This window comes from Salmo salar, chromosome 11 (assembly GCF_965601325.2).
Source record: "Salmo salar chromosome 11, fSalSal1, whole genome shotgun sequence".
NCBI classification, from domain to species: domain Eukaryota; kingdom Metazoa; phylum Chordata; class Actinopteri; order Salmoniformes; family Salmonidae; genus Salmo; species Salmo salar.
This window is the reverse complement of record NC_138301.1, coordinates 89,637,181-89,662,698: the sequence shown is the minus strand read 5'-3', so window position 1 is coordinate 89,662,698 and position 25,518 is coordinate 89,637,181. Positions and strand designations below refer to the sequence as shown.

The window sequence follows — 25,518 nt, the reverse complement described above, 5'->3', positions numbered from 1 at the left end:
AGCGCCATCCATCATTCCTTCAATTCTGACCAGTTTCCCCGTCCCTGCCGATGAAAAACATCCCCACCACCATGCTAGCACTACCATGCTTCACTGTGGGGATGGTGTTCTCGGGGTAATGGGAGGTGTTGGGTTTGCGCCAGACATAGCATTTTCCTTGATGGCTAAAAAGCTCAATTTTAGTCACATTTGACCAGAGTACCATCTTCCATATGTTTGGGGAGTCTCTCACATGCCTTTTGGCGAACACAAAACTTGTTTACTTATTTCTTTCTTTAAGCAATGGCTTTTTTCTGGACACTCTTCCATAAAGCCCAGCTGTGTGGAGTGTACGGCTTAAAGTGGTCCTATGTAGCTTTGCAGCTCCTCAGGGTTATCTTTGGTCTCTTTGTTGCCTATCTGATTAATGCCCTCCTTGCCTGGTCCATCAGTTTTGGTGCGCGGCCCTCTCTTGGCAGGTTTGTTGTGGTGCCATATTCTTACAATTTTTTAATTATGGATTTAATGGTGCTCCGTGAGATGTTCAAAGTTTTGGATATGTTTTTATAACCCAACCCTGATCTGTACTTCTCCACAACTTTGTCCCTGACCTGTTTGGAGAGCTCCTTGGTCTTCGTGGTGCTCCTTGCTTAGTGGTGTTGCAGACTCTGGGGCCTTTCAGAACAGGTGTATATATATATATATATATATACTGAGATCATGTGACAGATCATGTGACACTTAGATTGCACACAGGTGGACTTTATGTGACTTCTGAAGGTAATTGGTTGCACCAGATCATATTTAGGGGCTTCATAGCAAAGGGCGTGAATACATATGCATGCACCACTTTTCCATTTTTGAAACATGTTATTTTTTCCATTTCACTTCACCAATTTGGACTATTTTGTGTATGCCCATTACATGAAATCCAAATAAAATACATTTAAATAAAAATCCACTAAATAGGAAAAACGCCAAGGGGGATGAATACTTTTGCAAGACACTATATCTGAGTGATTGTCAAAATGATGATAATAAGAAAATGTCTTTATATAGATTTGTCAGGCTTCAGAGTAATCTTCTGTGGATAATAATATGACAGACACTCATCTCTCTGCACACCTCTTCATCTGTTTGGTACTGATAATCTCTTATCGCCTGGATATTTAAACACCCGTCTATTTCGTCTCACCAAGTCTTCTGATTACGTTGTGTGATAATCTGTTTTGATCATTTTAGCGATTCAAGTTTCTGATCATCTGGGATATATTTGGATTATGTAATCTGTGATGGTAAACTGTGTTGGTAATCTGGGATTATAATATGTGTGTTCCTGCAGGGCTGAAGATCCGGGAGGTGATGATCAACGTGTCCCGTCAGCAGGTGGAGGACTTCCATGGCCCTGAGGACTACTGGTGTCTGTGTGTGGCCTGGAGCCACCTGGGCACCTCCAAGAGCCGCAAGGCCACCTTACGCATTGCCTGTGAGTAGCAGAACCATACCAACAGAGAGAGAGGGGGAAGATGTGAGTGAGGGAAGATGAAAGAGAGAGAGAAAGTGAGTGGAGTGGGAGGGGGAGAAAGAGAGAATTTGTGAATTTCTATTTGATTTTAAATAGCCAAGTAATAGGTAATATCTATACAGAATATCTCACCACCATGCGTTTCCATCTCCTCCTCTCTCTCCTTTATTCCTTTCATGCAGATTGGCTGTCAACAGTTTAGTGAAATATGTTTTGTTGTGAAAACATGTTAGGAAGAAATGGTGGTGAGATATTCTGTGTAGCTAAAGTAATGTGTCAACCAATCAATTATGAACATTTGAAAAATTCCCTATTCAAAATGAAATAGAAATGACTGTATGCTGCCCTGCACAATCAATGAACCAACCGCATCGCCTTGGGCTATACGTTCTTTCCCAGACTCATGGATATAGATTTTGGAGCATAGCATAAGGTAACCAGTCCATCCAGTATGCATAATAACACAGTCCACACTCAAAGGTAATTACTCAAATTTGTTTGATTTTGGATTATAGGCTAGACCAATTATGTGCCAAAGACAATTTAAATCACTCTTGTTTTGTGTGTTGTAAAATGGCACAATCATCATTTTAAGGTTTTTCCATTCAACTGGAGCTCATGAATCTATGCATGTGCATAAGCACTAATATGCGTATGGCTGTATTTAATGAATCGTTACCTTAGAAAGCACTGTCCATTTCGTTGTGTTAGGCTTTGAAACAACATCCACAACAACCATGTTTTACACTGTTTCTGTCACGGTCGTCGTATGAATGAGACCAAAGCGCAGCGTGTGTTTCGTTCCACATCTTTATATCACTGTGAAACTATGCAAGACATAAAATAAACTAATAAACAAAAACAACAAACCATGACGAAGAGGTGCAACATACAATAACTCAAAATAATCTCCCACAAACACTAGTGGGAAAAACAACAACTTAAATATGATCCCCAATTAGAGACAACGATGACCCGCTGCCTCTAATTGGGAATCATACGCAAACCTCAACCTAGAAAAATGAACCTAGAACACAACATAGAAAATTTAAACTAGACAAAAACCCCAACATAGAAAAACTAAACTAGAACCAACATAGAAATAAATAAACTTGACCAAACCCCCCAGTCACGCCCTGACCTACTCTACCATAGAAAAATACAAGCTCTGTATGGTCAGGACGTGACAGTTTCAACCTGCTGTTGAACTTCTTTCTTCAAATTGATCATCACAGTGTGTCACGCTGGTATAAGGATCGGGAGACAGGTGCAGGAATGCGTAATAGTTTTTTTTATTACACCCAAATTACGGCGTGCCGTGTTAAAGTCACGGGATGAATACCAAACAAACACTATACAAAACACAGGGTAGAAACCCAAACAAAAGAGCGAGGAGTACCTCTAATAAATAGCACAAGCACGCAATCCACAATGGCACGAAAGCGAAAACACACAGCCCAGGTCCTCACACGCACCAACGGACATTGTAACAATAATCGACAGGACACTGGTAAACCAAGGGCACACTTATACAATTACTAATCACTAGGAATAGGGGCCAGGTGTGCGTAATGAAAGTTCCGGGGGGACCCCCCCATGACAGCAGCGCAACGACACCGGCCTCGAGGACGATCACAGGAACACAGCGCGGGTCGATCAGGACCCGATGCAGCTGCCGAAGTTGTTGCGTCGTCGTCGGACGGGCCAGTAGCAGTGGCGTCGGACGGACCAGTTGTGGTGGCGTCGGACGGGCCAGTTGCAGCTGCTGAAGTTGCGGCGCCGGACGGACCAGTCGCAGCGTCGTCAGACGGGCCATTCCCGCTGTCTCCTTTAATGGTCAATTATTCTGTAATGGTGGAATAAGGATCGGGAGACAGGCGCAGGAATGCGTAATAGTTTTTTTTATTACACCCAAATTACGGCGTGCCGTGTTAACTTCTTGGGGCTATGTGGGACGCTAGCGTGCCACCCGTGGTGCACCCTATCAACAGCAGGTGCATTTCAAGAGCGGCAAATTTGAAACCAAATAAATGTCAAAATTCAAATTTTTCAAACATACAACTATCTTACACCCTTTGAAAGATAAACATCTCCTTAATCTAACCACGTTGTCCGATTTCAAAAAGGTTTTACGGCGAAAGCATAAAGTTAGATTATGTTAGGAGAGTACATTGACAATAGCTGTGTGTAATGTTTTGTCAATTCAAAGCCAGGCGTCACCAAAACCATAAAACCAGCTAAAATGATGCACTAACCTTTTACAATCTCCATCAGATGACACTCCTAGGACATTATGTTAGACAATGCATGCATTTTTAGTTCTATCAAGTTCATATTTATATCCAAAAACAGCGTTTTACTATGGCATTGATGTTGAGGAAATCGTTTCCCTCCAATAACCGGCAGTCAAGTCAGCACCACAAATTAAATAATTAAAATTAGAAAACATTGGTAAAATATTATATTGTCATTTAAATAATTATAGATTTACATCTCTTGAACGCAATCAACTTGCCAGATTTAAAAATAACCTTACTGGGAAATCACACTTTGCAATAATCTGAGCACTGCGCCCAGAAAAATATGCTTTGCTATACAGACAAACGGCCATGTTGGAGAGATCTAAAATCGAAAATACTATGTAAATAATCCATTACCTTTGATTCTCTTCATCAGATGTCACTTCCAGGAATCCCAGGTCCATAACGAATGTAGTTTTGTTCAAAAAAGCTCATCATTTATATCCAAAAAGCTCCGTGTTGTTAGCACATGATCTAAGCCAGCCGGACTTCTCGTCATGAACGAGGGGAAAAAATATATTTACGTTCGTTCAAACATGTCAAACGTTGTATAGCATAAATCATTAGTGCCTTTTTTAACCAGAACATGAATAATATTCAAGGTAGACGAATGCATTCTCTTTTATAACGTATTGGAACGAGGGTACCCAACATGAACTCGCGGCCATCACCGTTCCATGGCTCTTGTTCGGTCAGATCTCACAGTAAAAGACTCAAAACACTTTGTAAAGGCTGGTGACATCTAGTGGAAGCAATAGGAAGTGCCAAAACATTAATCAACCCCTGTGTGTTTCAATGGCATAGGTTTAAAGGTAATTCAACACATCAGGTATCCACTTCCTGTCAGAAAATGTCTCAGGGTTTTGCCTGCCAAATGAGTTCTGTTATACTCACAGACACCATTCAAACAGTTTTAGAAACTTTAGGGTGTTTTCTATCCATATATAATAAGTATATGCATATTCTAGTTACTGGGTAGGATTAGTAACCAGATTAAATCGGGTACGTTTTTTTATCCAGCCGTGAAAATACTGCCCCCTAGCCCCAACAGGTTAAAGGCACGGGGACGAAGACCAAACAAACACTATATAAAACACAGGGTAGAAACCCGAACAAAAGAGCGAGGAGTACCTCTAATAAATAGCACAAGCACACAATGTTTAACACACGGGACGAGACCTGTAATCATCTGCGCAATCCACAATGGCACGAAAGCCAAAACACATAGCCCAGGTCCTCACACGCACCAACGGACATTGTAACAATAATCGACAGGACACTGGTAAACCAAGGGCACACTTATACAATTACTAATCACTAGGAAAGAGGGCCAGGTGTGCGTAATGAAAGTTCCAGAGGGATCCGTGACACAGTGAGGTGAGTTTTAAAAGTACTGTAGGACTACCGTTTTGAGGATAAGTGTTTGATGTGATTTTCCATTGTATTTGCATTGACGTCAGAGTGGTTAGAGGGACAATAGAGCCCTGAGTGCCAAGCCATTAGGACCCGATGGTAGTTAGCAAATTGGGTACTCACTACCAAAGCATGTCCAGAGTGCATAAAAGGAGATTATCGTGACTCAACGGTCACATGGAATTTTACTGCGGTCATGACTCATCACTGCCAGTGTGGCGGTAATAAGTCACCGCAACAGCCCTAATCCTGTCTCCCTGTGTCCCTCCCCTCTCCCAGACCTGAGGAAGAACTTTGAGCAGGACCCCCAGGGGAGGGAGGTGCCCATTAAAGGCATGATTGTGCTGCACTGCCGTCCACCAGAGGGAGTGCCTGTCGCAGAGGTAAGGCCTGCATGTTTTAACTCACAGTATGTATCGATTTTTATAATGCTTTTATTATGGCAAGTGTTATAATGCATTATAGCAGCATCAAGTCGTTTTTGCTGCCCACTAAGCATTTGTCAGTTACATGTATTTGTCATATTTGGATTACTACTACTCCAGGGCAACAGCATCCAAAGGCACATCTACATTTCTCTGTGAAGAGCTGATTGTTCCCATTTGAATTGTTTCCACTACTAGCCCTGTTCCCTTCAGCATCTGAGTGACTGGCTCTTGTTGTGTGTTTACCTCAGAGTAGAGCTGTGGAGATGGTGATATAGGCCTGCTGTATGCTTGAGGCCATATCTATCTCCTCGCATCCCTACGTTGTATAGTGAAGGGATGTAGAGTTATGACTTATTAAGGTGCCATGGATATTATTTGTGTGGCTGCTCCTCTCCGTTCTCATGTCGCTTTCATCTTCAGGGTGAATAAGAAATTAGGTTTTCACCGGCATGTTTACTTTCAGTGGTATGAATGTGTGTCCAACCATGTGTGTCTTGTACATTTGCATGTTTATTGGATTGCCTTGGATTGGTGTGTGTGCCTGCCTGCCTGCTTGCCGGCGTATGTTTGTGGTGTTAATGTGTGTTCACACCTTCCTGCCACTGGCGTAACGCAGTTTCTCTGGACACCTCCCACAAGGTCAGAGCCCCCCTCCCCCCATCTAAATCTAATGAGTCAGCAAGACAGCCACTCACAAAGAATAGACTACCGATTGCTGTCCACGGTGCTGAAATTGCAACATGTCTATGCAAAGCAATGATAGGCTTTCTGTGGTGCCAGGGCATGTAGCCTATAGCTTTGCTTTAGCTAATGAATAAATGTTTATTTTGTAGGCCTATTTGGTTGTCATTTTCACACGTTAAGGCTGACATTTCACGAAGTTATACACGGTGTCGCAAGGCTGCCATGCTGGGTGGTTCGATACGATCGCATACTAATCAGCAACCAATAGATATTTTGTTGAATATACAACTGTCCTGTATAACCTACTTGAACCTGCATGACATGAGCCGTCCTCACGCTCTCTCCCAACTTGGATAGAAAGTTGTGTGTTAAACCAGTCTAATAATGCCAAATAATGCAATCAGTCCACCCTCAAAACACGAGCTTACCTTGGATTGTTTAATTATGCAGTCGAGCCTACTGTCTATAGCTGTATACAGTATTTAGCTGCTATTTATAAACTTGTTATAAAAATTACACATCAAATAGCCTAACAATGAGGAAAAAAGTAGTTGGCTTGAGGATAAATTTAGCCATTATTGTTGAACCAGGAGGTTTTATCTGGCTAATAGCCTACACAAACAGGCTGCAATCAAGGTACATTCAATTAAATTCAATTTGAGAGCCTCCCATGTCTTCTGAAGTCCTCTTTCTGCTTCTCTCTCTCTCTTTTTCTCTTAGAAAAAATCATCTCTGTGTCTGTGCTTTTTTTTATACATAGAGGCCTATAGTAGCTACAGTATGTGACTGCGTCACCTTGCATTTTTGTGTGTAAATGTTTTCACAAAGGCCTGTAGGTCCAGGTTGCGGGCCCGACTATTTTCTTTACCGAGTATTGACAACCCAGACAGTCTTTCCTGAGACATTGTTCATTATATGCCCATTGCGCTGCCCACAATTTAAATGTAGTCTTGAATGATGCATGGCAAGATATACAAGAGATAAGGGACAGTTGATATTGCAACCACACAACTCAAACCACTTTTTTTGTTTGAGCCCTCAAGAACTGTTGTCCACTAAAAATTATATTCTGTTTTCATCTGCCAATTTATTGGCTGTCCAGTATCCAGACGACCTGTCCCAGCGCTTCCTATCCACAGGGTTGGGGAGAAACAGATTACAAACGGATTACAAAAAAACTGTAATCTATTATGTTACCAGCAAAAATGTTGTAATCAAATTACAGATACTTTGAAAAACTGGATGATTATTTCTAGGATTACTTTTAAATTCAGAAAGCATACTTTATGACAGCTTTCTATTTTTTGACATTCAACATTTAAAAAAGGCGAGTTTAAGTTTGTTCCGCCAAGGAGTCTGACCACAAGTCAGAGACCACTATGATGACACACCAAATACGCTTGATGGATTGCGGGAAAAGAGCAGGCATACGTTTTTTGTAGGCTAGTGCAAGCTATAGTGCCATTGAAAGTATTTGCCCCCTTTCTGATTTTCTCCATTTTTGCCTATTTTTAATACTGAATGTTATCAGATCTTCTACAAAACCTAATATTAGATAAAGTGTCACGGGTGTCGTAATGTAGAGACCAAGGCGCAGCGGGTTGCGTGCTCATCATTATTATTATTATTTATTAAAGAGAACACAAAAAAAACAAGAAAACACGACAGTAACAGTTTTGCAGGCTATACACAAAGCAATGCAAAAACAACTACCCACAATACGACAGGTGAAAACAAGCTCCCTAAATATGACTCTCAATCAGGAACAACGATGTACAGCTGTTCCTGATTGAGAGCCACACCAGGCCAACAAAGAATTACAAAAACTAGAACAGCCCCTAGAAATACAAAACACAAGAACATACCCAACACCCCGGAACACATAAATCAAATAACCCCTCTACAATACACACACACCAATAATCCCCAAAAACACTCTACACAAAATATCCCTCTTATCTAAACATATACACAAAACCGTGAAAACAAATACCCTGTGCCACGTCCAATAGACCCCTATACTGGTCAGGATGTGACATAAAGGGAACCTGAGAGAATAAATAACACACTACCGTCAAAAGTTTTAAGACACCTACTCATATATTTTAGATTTGTGATTATTTAAATAGTGAAGACATCAAAACTATGAAATAACACATATGGAATAATATTTTAGATTTTAGATTCTTCAAAGTAGCCATCCTTTGCCTTGATGACAGCTTTGCACACTCTTGGCATTCTCTCAACTAGCTTCACCTGGAATGCTTTTCCAACAGTCTTGAAGAAGTTCCCATATATGCTGAGCACTTGTTGGCTGCTTTTCCTTCACTCTGTGGTCCGACTCATCCCAAACCATCTCAATTGGGTTGAGATCAAGGGATTGTGGAGGCCAGGTCATCTGATGCAGCACTCAATCACTCTCCTTCTTGGTAAAATAGCCCTTACACAGCCTGGAGGTGTGTTGGGTCATTGTCCTGTTGTAAAACAAATGATAGTCCCACTAAGCCCAAACCAGAAGGGATGGCGTATCGCTGCAGAATGCTGTGGTAGCCATGTTGGTTAAGTGTGCCTTGAGTTCTACATAAATCACAGACAGTGTCACCAGCAAAGCACCCCCACACCATAACACCTCCTCCTCCATGCTTTACGTTGGGAAATACACATTCGGAGATCATTCGTTCACCCACATTGCGTCTCACAAAGACACGGCGGTTGGAACAAAAAATGTAATATTTGGACTCCAGACCAAAGGACAAATTTCCATTGCTCGTGTTTCTTGGCCCAAGCAAGTCTCTTCTTCTTATTGGTGTCCTTTAGTAGTGGTTTCTTTGCAGAAATTCAACCATGAAGGCCTGATTCACACAGTCTCTTCTGAACAGTTGATGTTGAGATATGTCTCTTACTTGAACTCTGTGAAGCATTTATTTGGGCTGCAATTTCTTGAGACTGGTAACTCTAATGAACGTATCCTCTGCAGCAGAGGTAACTCTGGGTCTTCCATTCCTGTGGACGTCCTCATGAGAGCCAGTTTCATCATAGCGCTTGATGGTTTTTGCGACTGCACTTGAAGAAACTTTCAAAGTTCTTGAAATGTTCTGTATTGACTGACCTTCATGTCTTAAAGTAGTGATGGACTGTCGTTTTTCTTTGCTTATTTGATCTGTTCTTGCCATAATATGGACTTGGTCTTTTACCAAATAGGGCTATCTTCAGTTTACCCCCTACCTTGTCACAACACAACTGATTGGCTCAAATGCATTAAGAAGGAAAGAAATAACACAAATGAACTTTTAAGAAGGAACACCTGTTAATTTAAATGCATTCCAGGTGAGTGTGCAAAGCTGTCATCAAGGCAAAGGGTGGCTATTTGAAGAATCTCAAATATAAAATATATTTTGATTTGTTTCCCACTTTTTTGGTTACTACAGGATTCCATATGTGTTATTTCATAGATTTGATGTCTTCACTATTATTCTACAATGTAGAAAATAGTAAAAATAAAGAAAAACCCTTGAATTAGTAGGTGTTCTGAAACTTTGACTGGTAGTGTACGTACTTATTTAATTTATTTCATAAACAAAGTTATGCAACACCCAATGCCCCTGTGTGAAAAAGTTATTCACCCCTTACACTCATAACTAGATGTGCCACCTTTAGCTTCAATGACTCTAACCAAACACTACACTATCACTATGTTGCTTTCCCTGCCTGCTATTCAGTGGAGAGGGTGTATGGTCCAAGTCTGGGTTTAAGGATTTAAAACATCTGGAAGGGTCTCTTTTCCAAGCTCAAAAGGTTAAACATCCACACACAACACCATGGGCCAGAAAAGGTTGAATAAATTGGCCATGCTGTCAATCTAGCATGACTTCATTCAGAGAATGCCAGACTTTGATGACAAAGTTTGACCACAAGAAGGACCGCCACGCCACCTTCCTGTTCAAGCGAGCACAGCTCAACAACGAGTCCAAAAAATATGTCTTGTATGCTGCTGCATAAACACTGTAATATGCCATAGAAAAATGTATACTCTAGCTAAGAAAGTAATACTAAGTGTATGTTGTGTAGTAAGCTGTTAGTAGCCCATGTGTCTCACCCTATGAATTTAGTCCCTCTCCCCCTCAGAACTTAGCCTATTGTTCTGACTCATGTACTTTTCTCCACGAGGAGGGGATACTATATAATGTTGTTGCGTCTGTAACCATGTTTGCCAGTGACAGTCTCTAACCATTAAAATATTTTTTTTCAACAAAATGTTCAATAATAGCCCCATGTAATTCCAATTGATATTGCAAGTTTTTTATTGTTTGTGCAATGCGCTGTCTGTGCGTCGGTATATTGTCTATGAAATGGATCCTCGTGATTGAATTTTCCTTCTTTTTTAGACCACATAGGCCTAATTGTCACAGGCGTCGTAGTGAACAGACCAAGGCGCAGCGTGTTGAGTGCTCCTCTTTTATTTTGAATGAAGAAAAAACAAACGACAGCCAAACAGTTCTGTCAGGTATCCTAACACACTAAACAGAAAGCAACCACCCACAAAACCCAAAGGAAAACAGGCTGCCTAAGTATGGCTTCCAATCAGAGACAACGAAAGACACCTGCCTCTGATTGGAAACCATACTCGGCCACACATGGAAAATGAAACATAGAAACAGAAAACTAGAACAAATTCGCCTAGAAACAAACCAACCCCAAAACACACAAAACAACCCCCCTGCCACGCCCTGACCATACTACTATGGCAAAATGACCCTTTTCACTGGTCAGGACGTGACACTATTAGAATACTTGAAATGGTAGGCTAACCGTGTCTTTCTATATCTCTCTCTCTCTCTCTCTCTCTCTCTCTCTCTCTCTCTCTCTCTCTCTCTGTCTGTAGTGACTTAAAGAAGAGTAAAGTTAAGGCCTCAACATCTTGCTGAATTTATTTGAATTTCTGTCCGTGTCCATTCAGGGTCGTTTGCTGGAGAAAATGACTTTACCCCAGTTCTTAGCAGTCCAATCCCTGTACCTTTTGCAGAATATCAGTCTGTCTCTGATGTTCTTCCTGGAGAGAAGTGGCTTCTTTGCTGCCCTTCTTGACACCAGGCCATCCTCCAAAAGTCTTCGCCTCACTGTGCATGCAGATGCACTCACACCTGCCTGCTGCCATTCCTGAGCAAACTCTGTACTGGTGGTGCCCCGATCCCGCAGCTGAATCAACTTTAGGAGACGGTCCTGGGACTTGCTGGACTTTCTTGGGCGCCTTCAAGCCTTCTTCACAACAATTGAACCGCTCTCCTTGAAGTTCTTGATGATCCGATAAATGGTTGATTTATGTGCAATCTTACTGGCAGGAAAATCCTTGCCTGTGAAGCCCTTTTTGTGCAAAGCAATGATGATGGCACGTGTTTCCTTGCAGGTAACCATGATTGACAGAGGAAGAACAATGATTCCAAGCACCACCCTCCTTCCAGTCTGTTATTCGAACTCAATCAGCATGACAGAGTGATCTCCAGCCTTGTCCTCGTCAACACTCATACCTGTGTTAACGAGTGAATCACTGACATGATGTCAGCTGGTCCTTTTGTGGCAGGGCTGAAATGCTGTGGAAATGTTTTTTGGGGATTCAGTTCATTTGCATGGCAAAGAGGGACTTTGCAATTAATTACAATTCATCTGATCACTCTTCATAACATTCTGGAGTATATGCAAATTGCCATCATACAAACTGAGGCAGCAGACAGTGAAAATTAATATTTGTGTCATTCTCAAAACTTTTGGCCACGACTGTACATACCGCCACAAGAAAACACCAAGGCAGCACTCAGTGAACTGTACAAGAATATTAGCCAGCAAAAATCCTCTCACCCGGAAGTCTTTATGTTCGAGGGTGATTTTAACCAATCACGTTTGAAAAATATGTTTCTAAAATATCACCAACACGTACAGTATCCTGCCCCATGAGAGAAAACAACGTACTGGACGATGTATATACAAACATTCGTGACGCGTACAAAGCCATCCCCCGCCCCCACTTCGGCCAATCAGATCATGTGTCTCTGTTCCTACTCCCCGCCTACAAGCAGCAACTTAAGAGGGAGCCACCAACACAGAGAATAGTGAGGCGCTGGACAGAGGAGGCAAACTCAATGCTGCAGGACTGTTTTGAGAATACTGATTGAAATACATTATATATACTAAAGTATGTGGAACCCCTTCAACTTAGTGGATTCAGTTATTTCAGACACACCCGTTGCTAACAGGTGTATAAAATCGAGCGCAAAGCCATGCAATCCCCATAGACAAACATTGGCAGTAGAATGGACTTACCGAAGAGCTCAGTGACTTTCAACGTGGCACCGTCATCGGATGCCACCTTTCCAACAAGTCAGTTCATCAAATTGCTGCCCTGCTAGAGCTGCCATGGTCATCTGTAAGTGCTGTTATTGTGAAGTGGAAACGTCTAGGAGCAACAATGGCTTAGCAGCGAAGTGGTAGGCCACACAAGCTCACAGAAAGGGATCGACTGTCCTCGGTTGCAACACTCCCTACCGAGTTCCGAACTGCCTCTGGAAGCAACATAAGCACAAGAACTGTTCGTCATGCCCCGTGCACAAAGCAAGGTCCATACAGAAATGTTTTGTCGAGATTAGTGTGGAAGTACTTGACTGGCCTGCACAGAGCCCTGACCTCAACCCCATCAAACACCTTTGAGATGAATTTGAACACCAACTGCGAGCCAGGCCTAATCGCCCAACATTAACTTCCCTGGGCTAGCATCCCACCCTAGTCAACAGCCAGTGGAATCTCGTGGCGCGAAATACAAATACCTCAAAAATGCTATAACTTCAATTTCTCAAACATATGACTATTTTACACCATTTTAAAGACAAGACTCTCGTTAATCTAACCACATTGTCCGATTTCAAAAAGGCTTTACAGCGAAAGCAAAACATTAGATTATGTCAGGAGAGTACCCTGCCAAAAATAATCACACAGCCATTTTCAAAGCAAGCATATATGTCACAAAAACCAAAACCACAGCTAAATGCAGCACTAACCTTTGATGATCTTCATCAGATGACACTCCTAGGACATTATGTTATACAATACATGCATGTTCTGTTCAATCAAGTTCATATTTATATCAAAAAACAGCTTTTTACATTAGCATGTGATGTTCAGAACTAGCATACCCACGCAAACTTCCGGTGAATCTACTAAATTACTCACGATAAACGTTCACAAAATACATAACGATTATTTTAAGAATTATAGACACAGAACTCCTTTATGCAATCGCAGTGTCAGATTTTAAAATAGCTTTTCGGCGAAAGCACATTTTGCAATATTCTGAGTACATAGCCCTGCCATCACGGCTAGCTATTTTGACACCCACCAAGTTTGGGACAACCTAAACTCAGAATTACTATTAGAAAAATTGGATTACCTTTGCTGTTCTTCGTCAGAATGCACTCCCAGGACTTCTACTTCAACAACAAATGTTGTTTTGGTTCCAAATAATCCATAGTTATATTCAAATAGCTCCGTTTTGTTCGTGCGTTCAGGTCACTATCCGAAGGGTGACGCGCGAGCGCATTTCGTGACAAAATATTTCAAAATATTCCATTACCGTACTTCGAATCATGTCAAACGCTGTTTAAAATCAATTTTTATGCTATTTTTCTCGTAAAATAGTGATAATATTCCAACCGGGCGACGTTGTATTCATTCAAAGGCTGAAATAAATTTAGAATTCTCATGAACGCACATCTCCAGTGTCACTGTCCCCAGGCTGACCACTCACAAATTCTTCTGCTGTTCTTCGCACAGAGACAGCAGACACCCCATTACACTTTCGGGCACCTTCTGAGACCCAATGGAAGCCTTAGAAAATGTCACGTTACAGTAGAGATGCTGTATTTTCGATAGAGATGCAACAGAAGGACAACAAATTGTCACTTCCTGTATGGAATCTTCTCAGGTTTTGGCCTGCCATATGAGTTCTGTTATACTCACAGACACCATTCAAACAGTTTTAGAAACTTTAGAGTGTTTTCTATCCAAATCTACTAATTATATGCATATTCTCGTTTCTGGGCAAGAGTAGTAACCAGTTTAAATCGGTACGTTTTTTATCTGGCCGTGCAAATACTGCCCCCTAGCCCCAACAGGTTAATGCCCAACCTCACTAATGCTCTTGTGGCTGAATGGAAGCAATGTTACAACATCTAGTGGAAGCCTTCCCAGAAGAGTGGAGGCTGTTATAGCAGCACAGGGGGGACCAACTCCATATAAATGCCCATGATTGCAGGTGTCCACATACTTTTGGTCATGTAGTGTATGTTCAAAGATTTATCCACCCGGGACATCCATCAAAATTGAGGAATATACTGTTCTTCGTCAGTCACAGGCTTCATTTGGATATGTGTTGATGATGTTGTACTGACAATAACAATCCGGGCATACCCCAACCAAAAACTCTGGATGATAGGAGATATTGAAAACAAACAAACATCTTCAACCTGTCCCTGTCCCAGGCTGCTTCAAGGACACCACCATCGTTCCAGTGCCCAAGAAAAACAAGGTGACATGCCCAAATGACTATCGCTCCATTGCACTCACCCCGGCTAACATGAAGTGCTTCAAGAGGCTGGTCACATCAAGGCCAGCATTTCAGAAACACTGGACCCACTCCAATTTGCCTACCGCTCCTTCAGATCCATGGAAGATGCCATTTCCATTGCTATTGACATGGCCGTAACACAACTGGACAAGCAAGAGAACATCTATGTGAGAATTCTGTTCATTGGGTACAGTGCAGCATTCAACACCAGCTCCTCAGTCAGCTCAGTGTAGGCCAATGCAAGGTTCACACCGCACAGGAGGAATAATAGTTGATCATCTTCCAATGCTAGGTCTGCGCTACAAATGGCACCCTTTTCCCAAGACGGGGTGTCAGTGTAAACATGTTTGATAGTTACCTTTACTAGTGCATACAGTACCAGTCAAAATTTTGGACACACCAACTCATTCAAGGGTTTTTCTTTATTTTTACTATTTTCTACATTGTAGAATAATAGTGAAGACATCAAAACTATGAAATAACACATATGGAATAATATTTTAGATTTTAGATTCTTCAAAGTAGCCATCCTTTGCCTTGATGACAGCTTTGCACACTCTTGGCATTCTCTCAACCAGCTTCACCTGGAATGCTTTTCTAACAGTCTTGAAGGAGTTCCCACATATACTGAGCACTTGTTGGCTGCTTTTCCTTCACTCTGCTGTCCAACTCATACCAAACCATCTCAATTGGGTTGAGGTCGGGTGATTGTGGAGGCCAGGTCATCTGATGCAGCACTCCATCATTCTCCTTCTTGGACAAAAAGCCCTTACACAGCTTGGAGGTGTGTTGGGTCATTGTCCTGTTGAAAAACAAATGATAGTCCCACTATGCGCAAACACGATGGGATGGCGCATAACTGCATAATGCTGTGGTAGCCATGCTAGTGTGCCTTGAATTCTAAATAAATTACTGACAGTGTCACCAGCAAAACACCCCCACATCATCAAAACCTTCTTCTCCATGCTTCTCGTTGGGAACCAGACATGTGGAGATCATACGTTCACCTACTCTGCGTCTCACAAAGACATGACTCATCAGACCAAAGGACAGACTTCCACCTGTCTAATGTCCATTGCTCATGTTTCTTGGCCCAAGCAAGTCTCTTCTTCTTATTGGTGTCCTTTAGTGGTGGTTTCTTTGCAGCAATTCAACCATGAAGGCCTGATTCACGCAGTCTGCTCTGAACAGTTGATGTTGAGATGTGTCTGTTACTTGAACTCTCTGAAGAATTTATTTGGGCTGCAATTTCTGAGGCTGGTAACTCTAATGAACTCATCCTCTGCAGCAGAGGTAACTCTGGGTTTTCCTTTCCATGAGAGCCAGTTTCATCATAGTGCTTGATGTTTTTTGCGACTGTACTTGATGAAACGTTCAAAGTTCTTGAAATTTTCAGCATTGATATCAGCATCAATGTCTTAAAGTAATGATGGACTGTCATATCCCTTCTCTTATTTGAACTGTACATTCCATAATATGGACTTGCTCTTTTACCAAATAGGTCTATATTCTATATCCCACCCCTACCTTGTCACAACACAACACAACTGATTGGCTCAAACGCATTAAGACGGAAAGAAATTCCACAAATTAACTTTTAACAAGGCTCACCTGTTAATTGAAATGCATTCCAGGTGACTACCTCGTGAAGCTGGTTGAGAGAATGCCAAGAGTGTGCAAAGCTGTCATCAAGACAAAGTGTGGCTACTTTGAAGAATCTCAAATATAAAATATATTTTGATTTGTTTAACACTTTTTGGGTTACTACATGATTCTATATGTGTTATTTCATAGTGTTGATGTCTTCACTATTATTCTACAATGTAGAAAATAGTAAAAATAAAGAAAAACCCTTGAATGAGTCGGTGTGTCCAAACTTTTGACTGGTACTGTATGTCCTCAATGATTCACACTAACTGGAGTGCCACAACCTAAAGCAATTTTGGTCCCCTATGATGCTTAACCGCTAGCCCTTACATTCAGGTGCTACTCAAACCAACTACGTCCTATTTGCCTTTCTATCTTTACTGTACCAAAGCCAATTATTTCTAGAGTAGTCCTTCAGTACACTGAAGATTCAGTCTTTCTATTCTGACAATCAGCCAGATGTTAGTGTGGTCTTCTATCAGATTGTGCCATATAGTCAACTCCTATGTATAGCCAACTCCTATAGCAACACGGTATGACAACAATCATACAATAGGAGTTGGCAAGACAATGGGTCGTGGGTGGGGCAGTGGGGTTCGATCCCAGGCTGTGTCACAACCGGCAGTCCGGGGTAGGAGAGGGTTTGGCTGGTGGGGCTTTCCATGGCTCATCATGCTCTAGCAACTTCTTGTGACAGAGCCGGGCGCCTTCAAGCTGACTCTGGTCATCAGTCGATCTGTGTTTCCTCTGACACATTGGTGCGGCTGACATCCGGGTATAAGCGAGCAGTGTGATAAGAAGTAGGCGGCCAGGCGGGTCATATTTCGGAGGACGTATGAATCAACCTTTGCCTCTCCCGAGCCCAATGAGGAGTTGCAGAGATGAGCCAAGTGACCTAATTCAGGGAGAAAAGAAAAATGTCTTGTGGTAATACCACCCTGAACTTGCCTGTTCAGGGTCGTGTCTGGTTAGTAACGGGACCAGAGACAGACTGGGAATACTAGGTGCCGTAAGCAAAAAAAAACAGAAAAGTGTTTTAAATGAATCAGGAGTTGGCAAGACAGCATAAACAGATCTGGGACCAGGCCAGTCAAATGTCGACTCTCTGCCAGTCAATGTTTGCCTGCCTGTCCTGTGTGTGTGTCCTCTTACCCTGGCCTATCGTAGTGTGCTCACCTGGGCTGTGAGGGTGTGTCCTGTGAGGGTGTGATTGTCCCTCAGCTCTGTCTGCAGCCTCAGCAGCATGTAGTCCAGTCTCCCCAGTCTCTGCCTGTCCTTGTCACCGTAGGGACAGCTTCTATAGTGTCCTCCACACGAAGGTCTGAGAGCCGACAGTCCACCACACTGTCCTACAGAGAGAGAGAGAGTATTTAAAAATATACACTGAGTGTACAAAACATTAGGAACATGTTCCTAATATTGAGTTGCACCGCCTTTTGCCCTCAGAACAGCCTCAATTCGTCTGGGCTTGGACTCTACAAGGTGTCGAAAGCGTTCCACAGGGATACTGGCCCATGTTGACTCCAATGCTTTCCACAATTGTGTCAAGCTGGCTGGATGTCCTTTTGGGTGGTGGACCATTTTTGATACACACGGGAAACATTTGAGCGTGAAGAACCCAGCAGCGTTGCAGTTCTTGAAACACTCAAACCGGTGCGCCTGGCACCTTCTACCATAATGCGTTCAAAGGCACTTAAATCTTCTATCCTGCCCATTCACCCTCTCAATGGCACACACACAATCCATGTCTCAATTGTCTCAAGGCTTAACATTCTTTCTTTAACCTGTCTCCTTCCCTTCATCTACACTGATTGAAGTGGATTTAACAAGTGACATCAATAAGGGATCATAGCTTTCACCTGGATTCACCTGGTTAGTCTATGTCATGGAAAGATCAGGTGTCCTTAATGTTTTGTGCACTCAGTGTATTCATGCTACACACACATCACAACTGCTACTACTAGACTCTTATTTTGATTGCTAAATACTGTAGAAATTAAACTCTTGCCCTCAATCGCCCCTTCCCCAAAACACGTGTAAATATTAGACTATAAATTGTGCCTTCCTGTATTGTACTTATGCTAAAATCTTTAATCTATTCTACTGAGCCATGTACCTTATGTTCGTATTCTTATCTTTTATTGTTTCTTATTGTTGTTGCATTGTCCAGAAGTAACGTGCAAGTAAGAATTTCAGTGGAGAGTGTTTACCATGTGTATCCCGTATATACGGCTAATAAAACTTGAAACTTGAAAGTATCCATCGTTTTTTGAGTTTTCTATGCTCCCGAACTGTCTAGCTTTCATTTTGGTGATTATTAGCAAGCTGGACGCAGTCAAGAAACTGTATGAATGTAGGTCCATTATAATTTCTACATAGTTTTGATTTGGTTTTAGTCATTTTAAACTATATTGAGTTAGTTTACACATTCATGAATGTGACTCCAGCGAAGCAAGACAGTTGTTAAATAATACCAGCCATTTCTCCAACATGGCTCTCAACCAAGGAGATATCCTCATCTACAGTGGGAAAGTAACCGTCTGAACATCTCCATATGAATCTGGGGAATAACTATAACTTATCTCCTCTAACCAAACATCACTTAAAGTGGAACTGACAGAGTTTTAACTACTTTGCAGATATGAAACAAACAGACATCATATATACTTTATAAGAGGTTTTAAAAATAGGTTTTATTTGACTGCAAATTCCATGACGTAGAGTAAGGCTTTGTTGGCAGAATATATGGATGCAGTTCAATGCAGTGGAAAAGCATTCTCTGGAGTGATGAATCACGCTTCACCATCTGGTAGCGAGACGGACGAATCTGGGTTTGGCGGATGCCAGGAGAACACTACTTGTCCAACTGCATAGTGCCAACTGTAACGTTTGGTGGAGGAGGAATAATGTTCTGGGGCTTTTTTCATGGTTCGAGCTAGGCCTACAATGACATTCTAGACTATTCTGTGCTTCCAACTTTGTGGCAACAGTTTGGGGAAGCCCTTTCCTGTTTCAGCATGACAATGCCTACGTGCACAAAGTGAGCTCTATACAGAAATTGTTTGTCGAGATCGGTGTGTTAGAACTTGACTGGCCTGCACAGAGCCCTGACCTCAACCCCATCAAACACCTTTGGGATGAATTGGAACGCCGACTGAGAGCCAGGCCTAATACACAACATCAGTGCCCGACCTCTCTAATGCTCTTGTGGCTGAATGGAAGCAAGTCCCCGCAGCAATGTTACAACATCTAGTGGAAAGCCTTCCCAGAAGAGTGGAGGCTGTTATAGCACCAAAGGGGGGACCAACTCCATATTAATGGCCATGATTTTGGAATGAGATGTTCGACCAGCAGGTGTCCAAATACTTTTGGTCATGTTGTGTACCTTACTCACCAATACATATTAATATCAGGATGTAAATCTCATTGTTTGCTTCCTCCAGCACTTCGGGAGGCACTGTTTCAAGTCAGTCATAACGTGGCTAATAGGTTAGCTTATCTATTTTTGTAGCTATTTATTTATAAAGCTAATTATACGGATCCTAACATTAGCTAACTAGCTGCTGGGAAGGTGTCATGTCATTGGAGGAGTGGGTGAGTGGACGACTTTTCCGCCATATTGTTTTTCGGTGGCTACAGCTAGAGATGCAGGTGTCATTTGGTTATCTAGCAAGAATTGTGAATCACCTTGCTAGCTAGCTATGCTGAACTTGAACGACTGTTATCCACAGTTAGCATATCTCTTAGGTGTCAATCAAATGTATTTGGCATCAATCAAATGGGAGGGCAGGCAGGCAAGTTCCCATTCGGTTGTCGAAACATGGGTTGGGACAAGCATGTATTGGCAGGCCAGCTACAGAAGGGTGAGCAGGCTACTATTCCCCATCGTTTATCAGTGCAATTGTGATGGTCAACTACAAGTTTAAAAAGTTTGAGAGGGTTTATCTACTATTTCCTCATTAGATTTTAGCTCATCTGGCTCAGTCTAACATTGATTAGTTGCTGATCTCTTTGTTGTTTTTGATGTACATACATAGACAACTGAGGGAGAGAGAGCCTACATGTTGATGGTTGTTTGACCAATAGGACTGTAAAGTTCCCAAATGTAAGTGAACTCCCATGGTATTTATATATTTACAGAAATCCATTCAGGTGTATTTTGTGAATTTTGGTAAATGCTTTCTAATGATCTAAAATCGTGCTGTTGTTGCTGCCTGTAAACACACAGTCCAGTTCAAAGTTAATGATGGCAGGCCCATGTGGCAAATGGCTTATTTGCATATAGGCCTACTGTAGCTCTGATTGGTTATGGTGCACCGTTCTGTGTAGAGTCCGGTCCTGATGTGCGTTCAGTTCGCTTGAACATTTGCTACGTTGCGGAACAGTTTGTACTGAACGACACGTTTTCCAAATTCATTATTTTACGTTCTTGAACGGACTTTGAGGTACGTTTTCTCCCATTAGGTTTTATTTACTGCAGGGTCTATCAGTTGTACAAACACTGCTGCTTTCCCACTCTATATTGCTATAGAATATTCACAAATGCCTCACTCTACGTCATTCCCAAGCATTCTATGAAAGTATGAAAATGTGAACATATCCGTATCTAAGTGCTTGCTTCTCAGTTAATGTAAAAAAAAAAGAAAAAAAAGTGTCATCTTCTTCCTGGGGGAGTATGTGAACAGATTATAATACGATTTCATGTTGCTAAAACGCTGTCAGTTCCACTTTAATGGACTTTACCACCCCTGTTGAGAATGTAGCTCGGAAGACATTTTGGATCAGAGAAAGGTTCAGAAACTGTTTAGAATTGATCAGCTGACCTACTGTGTGTTTTTGGCTACCATGACTTAATTTACTTTGGTCATGCTATTTATTTGAATGGTGTTTCACATTTTGATGCAATTTGCATCGTGTTATGATTTCATGAAAACACATTATTGCTGAGCTAATACAAGCAGTGCACATATGAATCAACATTTGACTCAACATTAACTAACTTGCCGACAGTTCACCAGATTTATCTATGCATATGTAATGGTTGTGATTATCCATACTGTTTGAACGCAATGCACCATATATCATCACAGCGTCCTCACATATCACTTCTCTGTTTCTCTGTTCTGTTCGCTCAGACAATGTCAACAATGGTGTAGTGCTGTTTTGTTAGGTACTGGAACGCCCCAAAAAATGTAAATGGTGTTATAATTTCTCAATCAATGTTTGTACCGACAGATTATCGTTTAGCATTTTAGAATATGCGTAAAATGCATCCTTAAGTTCTCCTGTGTGATACAGCGGTATAAAGCACTGCATTACAGAGCTTAAGGCGTCACTACAGCCCCGGGTTCGATCCCAGGCTGTGTCACAGCTGGCCGTGACCGGGAGACCCATGAGGCAGCGCACAATTGGCCCAGCATCGTCCGGGTTAGGGAAGGGTTTGGCCTGCTGGGATTTCCTTGTCCCATCGCTCTAGCAACTCCTTGTGGTGGGCCGGGCGCCTGCAAGCTGACTTCGGTTTCCAGTTGGACGGTGTTTCCTCTGACACATTGGTGCGGCTGGCTTCTGGGTTAAGGGAGCAGTGTGTCAAGAAGCAGAGCGGCTTGGCAGGTTCGTGTTTTGGAGTACGCATGGCTCTCGGCCTTCACCTCTCCCGAGTCTGTAGGGGATATGCAGCGATTGGACAAGACTGTAACTACCAATTGGGGAGAATTTTTTTTACGATTTTTTAAATGCATCCTAAATGCAACATCTGCCTATGTCCACACATATTATCTCAAGAAATGTTTTGATTTTTAATACCCTCAAACACCAAATTAGGCATACTTAAACTGTTAATCGTAAATAATGAAGTATTGTTTTACTGATGATCATTTGATCTCAATCAGTTTCATGGGAATATGCATTTAGATCTTCTTGAATTATCTCAGTTTCATGAGCGAATTAGAGCAGATGGTTGTCACCAGAGATGGGCAGTATTGTTAAATGTATTTAAAATTAATTACTTCTGAGTATTTTGTCACTTGTATTACACTGGGCTGAACTACTCTCCAATGTATTTTGTATTTTGTACGTACAAAATACTGTAATTTGTATTTTCATAATACTTTTCTACACCATTTTATTGTGGTTCACATTTTGTTGCCCCCCTTTCACCCTGCATTGGTATCAGAAGTCTGATAGCACTATGGTATGATAAGAGCATCTGCTAAATTAACTAAATATAAATGTATATGTAAAAATCTTGAGAAATACTTTGCTGAGGGTTAATGTACTTAATACGATTGTGATATGTTGTTGTGTCACCTACTGTAGCTATCTTAAGATGAATGCACTAATTGTAAGTCGCTCTGGATAAGAGCATCTGTCATGATTATATTTAGGAGAAGTAGAGGAGTCAGGCGCAGGACACAGGGATCAATGTAAACAAACGTGTTTACTTAAATAATCAATAAGTCTTCTCCGAGGACAATACATATCGCGGAGAAAACACCTCCGTTCACACACAACAGGAAACACAAAGGTTTAAATAATGAACATAATTAGGGAAAATCAAAACAGGTGTACACAATAAAGACAAAACCAAACGAACAGTGAAACATCGATCGGTGGCAACTAGTAAGCCGGTGACGTCGACCGCCGAACGCCGCCGAACAAGGAGAGGGGTCGACTTTGGCGGGAGTCGTGACAGTACCCCCCCCCTGACGCGCGGCTCCAGCGCGCGCCGACACCGGCCTCGGGGACGACCCGGAGGACGGGGAGCAGGGCGATCCGGACGGAAGCTGTGAAAATCCTGGATTAATGACGGATCCAGGATGTCTTCCGCCGGTACCCAGCTTTGCTCCTCCGGGCCATACCCCTCCACGAGGTACTGAAGGCCCCCCCCCCTCGACGTCTGGAGTCCATAATGGCTCGTACGGTATATGCCGGGGCCCCCTCAATGTCCAGAGGGGGCGGAGGAACCTCCCGTACCTCCTACTGCTGGAGCGGACCAGTCACCACCGGCCTGAGGAGAGACACATGGAACGAGGGGTTAATATGATAATCAGGGGGAAGTTGTAACCTATAACAAACCTCGTTCAATCTCCTCAGGACTTTAAATGGCCCCACAAACCGCGGACCCAGCTTCCGGCAGGGCAGGTGAAGGGGCAGGTTTCGGGTCGAGAGCCAGACCCGATCCCCCGGTGCATAAACCGGGGCCTCACTGCGGTGGCTGTCGGCACTCGCCTTTTGGCGCCTGATGGCTCGTTGAAGACGTACATGGGCAGCGTTCCATGTCTCCTCCGAGTGCCAAAACCATTCATCCACCGCAGGAGCCTCGATCTGGCTCTGATGCCATGGTGCCAGGACCGGCTGATACCCTAGCACACACTGAAACAGGGTAAGGTTAGTGGAAGAGTGTCGTAGGGAATTTTGGGCCATCTCCGCCCAAGGGATAAATGATGCCCACTCTCCCGGCCGGTGCTGGCAATAGGACCGTAGAAACCTACCCACCTCTTGGTTGACTCTTTCCACCTGCCCGTTACTCTCGGGGTGGAACCCTGAGGTAAGACTGACCGAGACCCCCAGGCGTTCCATAAACGCCCTCCAGACTCTAGACGTAAATTGGGGACCCCAATCAGAGACTATATCCTCAGGCACCCCATAGTGCCGGAATACATGGGTGAATAGGGCCTCCGCAGTCTGTAGGGCCGTAGGGAGACCGGGCAAAGAAAGGAGACGGCAGGACTTAGAAAACCGATCCACAACGACCAGGATCGTGGTGTTACCCCGTGACGGGGGAAGATCCGTCACGAAATCCACCGATAGGTGTGACCATGGTCGTTGCGGAACGGGAAGGGGTTGTAATTTCCCTCTGGGCAGATGTCTAGGTGCCTTGCACTGTGCACATACTGAACAGGAGGAGACATAAACCCTCACGTCCTTGGCTAACGTGGGCCACCAGTACTTCCCCGTAAGGCAGCGCACCGTCCGACCTATACCAGGATGACCAGAGGAGGGTGATGTGTGGGCCCAACAGATCAAACGATCGCGAACATCAAACGGCACATACACGCGCCCAACGGGACACTGGGAGGGAGTGGGTTCTGCACGTGACGCCCGTTCGATGTCCGCGTCCACCTCCCATACCACCGGTGCCACCAGGCATGAGGCTGGAATTATGGGAGTGGGCTCTGTGGACCGCTCCTCTGTATCATACAGCCGGGACAGTGCGTCTGCCTTGACGTTCTGGGAACCTGGTTTGTAGGAAAGAGTGAAAACAAAGCGTGTGAAAAACATAGCCCACCTAGCCTGGCGAGGGTTCAGTCTCCTCGCTGCTCGAATATACTCCAGATTTCGGTGGTCAGTCCAAATGAGGAAAGGGTGTCTAGCCCCCTCAAGCCAATGTCTCCACGCTTTCAGAGCCCCGACAACAGCTAACAACTCCCTATCCCCCACGTCATAGTTTCGCTCCGCCGGGCTGAGCTTCTTCGAAAATAAAGCACAGGGGCGGAGTTTTGGTGGGTTACCCGAGCGCTGAGACAGCACAGCCCCTATTCCAGCCTCGGATGCATCCACCTCAACTATGAACGCTAAGGAGGGATCAGGATGCGCCAGCACTGGAGCCGTGGTAAACAGAGCCTTCAGGTTACCAAAAGCTCTGTCCGCCTCAGCCGACCACCGCAACCGCACCGGTCCCCCCTTCAGTAAGGAGGTAATGGGAGCCGCCACCTGGCCAAAGCCCCGGATAAACCTCCAGTAGTAGTTGGCAAACCCTAAAAACCGCTGCACCTCCTTTACCGTGGTTGGAGTCGGCCAATTACGCACGGCTGAAATGCGGTCAGTCTCCATCTCTACCCCTGACGCGGACAAGCGGTACCCAAGGAAGGAGACGGACTGTTGAAAGAACAGACATTTCTCCACCTTGACGTAAAGGTCATGCTCCAACAG

The 25,518-nt window shown here is 43.2% G+C and overlaps 1 protein-coding gene across 4 annotated transcripts in view; it reads left to right on the top strand.

Moving 5' to 3' along the window:
- Nucleotides 1-25,518, top strand: part of LOC106563138 (netrin receptor UNC5D) — a 343,811-nt gene that overhangs the window by 251,763 nt on the left and 66,530 nt on the right. For all 4 annotated transcript variants that reach the window (XM_082958137.1, XM_014128393.3, XM_014128394.3 and 1 more), the window contains exons 3-4: nt 1,322-1,465; nt 5,497-5,600. In XM_082958137.1, coding sequence (XP_082814263.1) covers nt 1,322-1,465; nt 5,497-5,600 — 248 coding nt within the window. The remainder of the gene's footprint in view (nt 1-1,321; nt 1,466-5,496; nt 5,601-25,518) is intronic.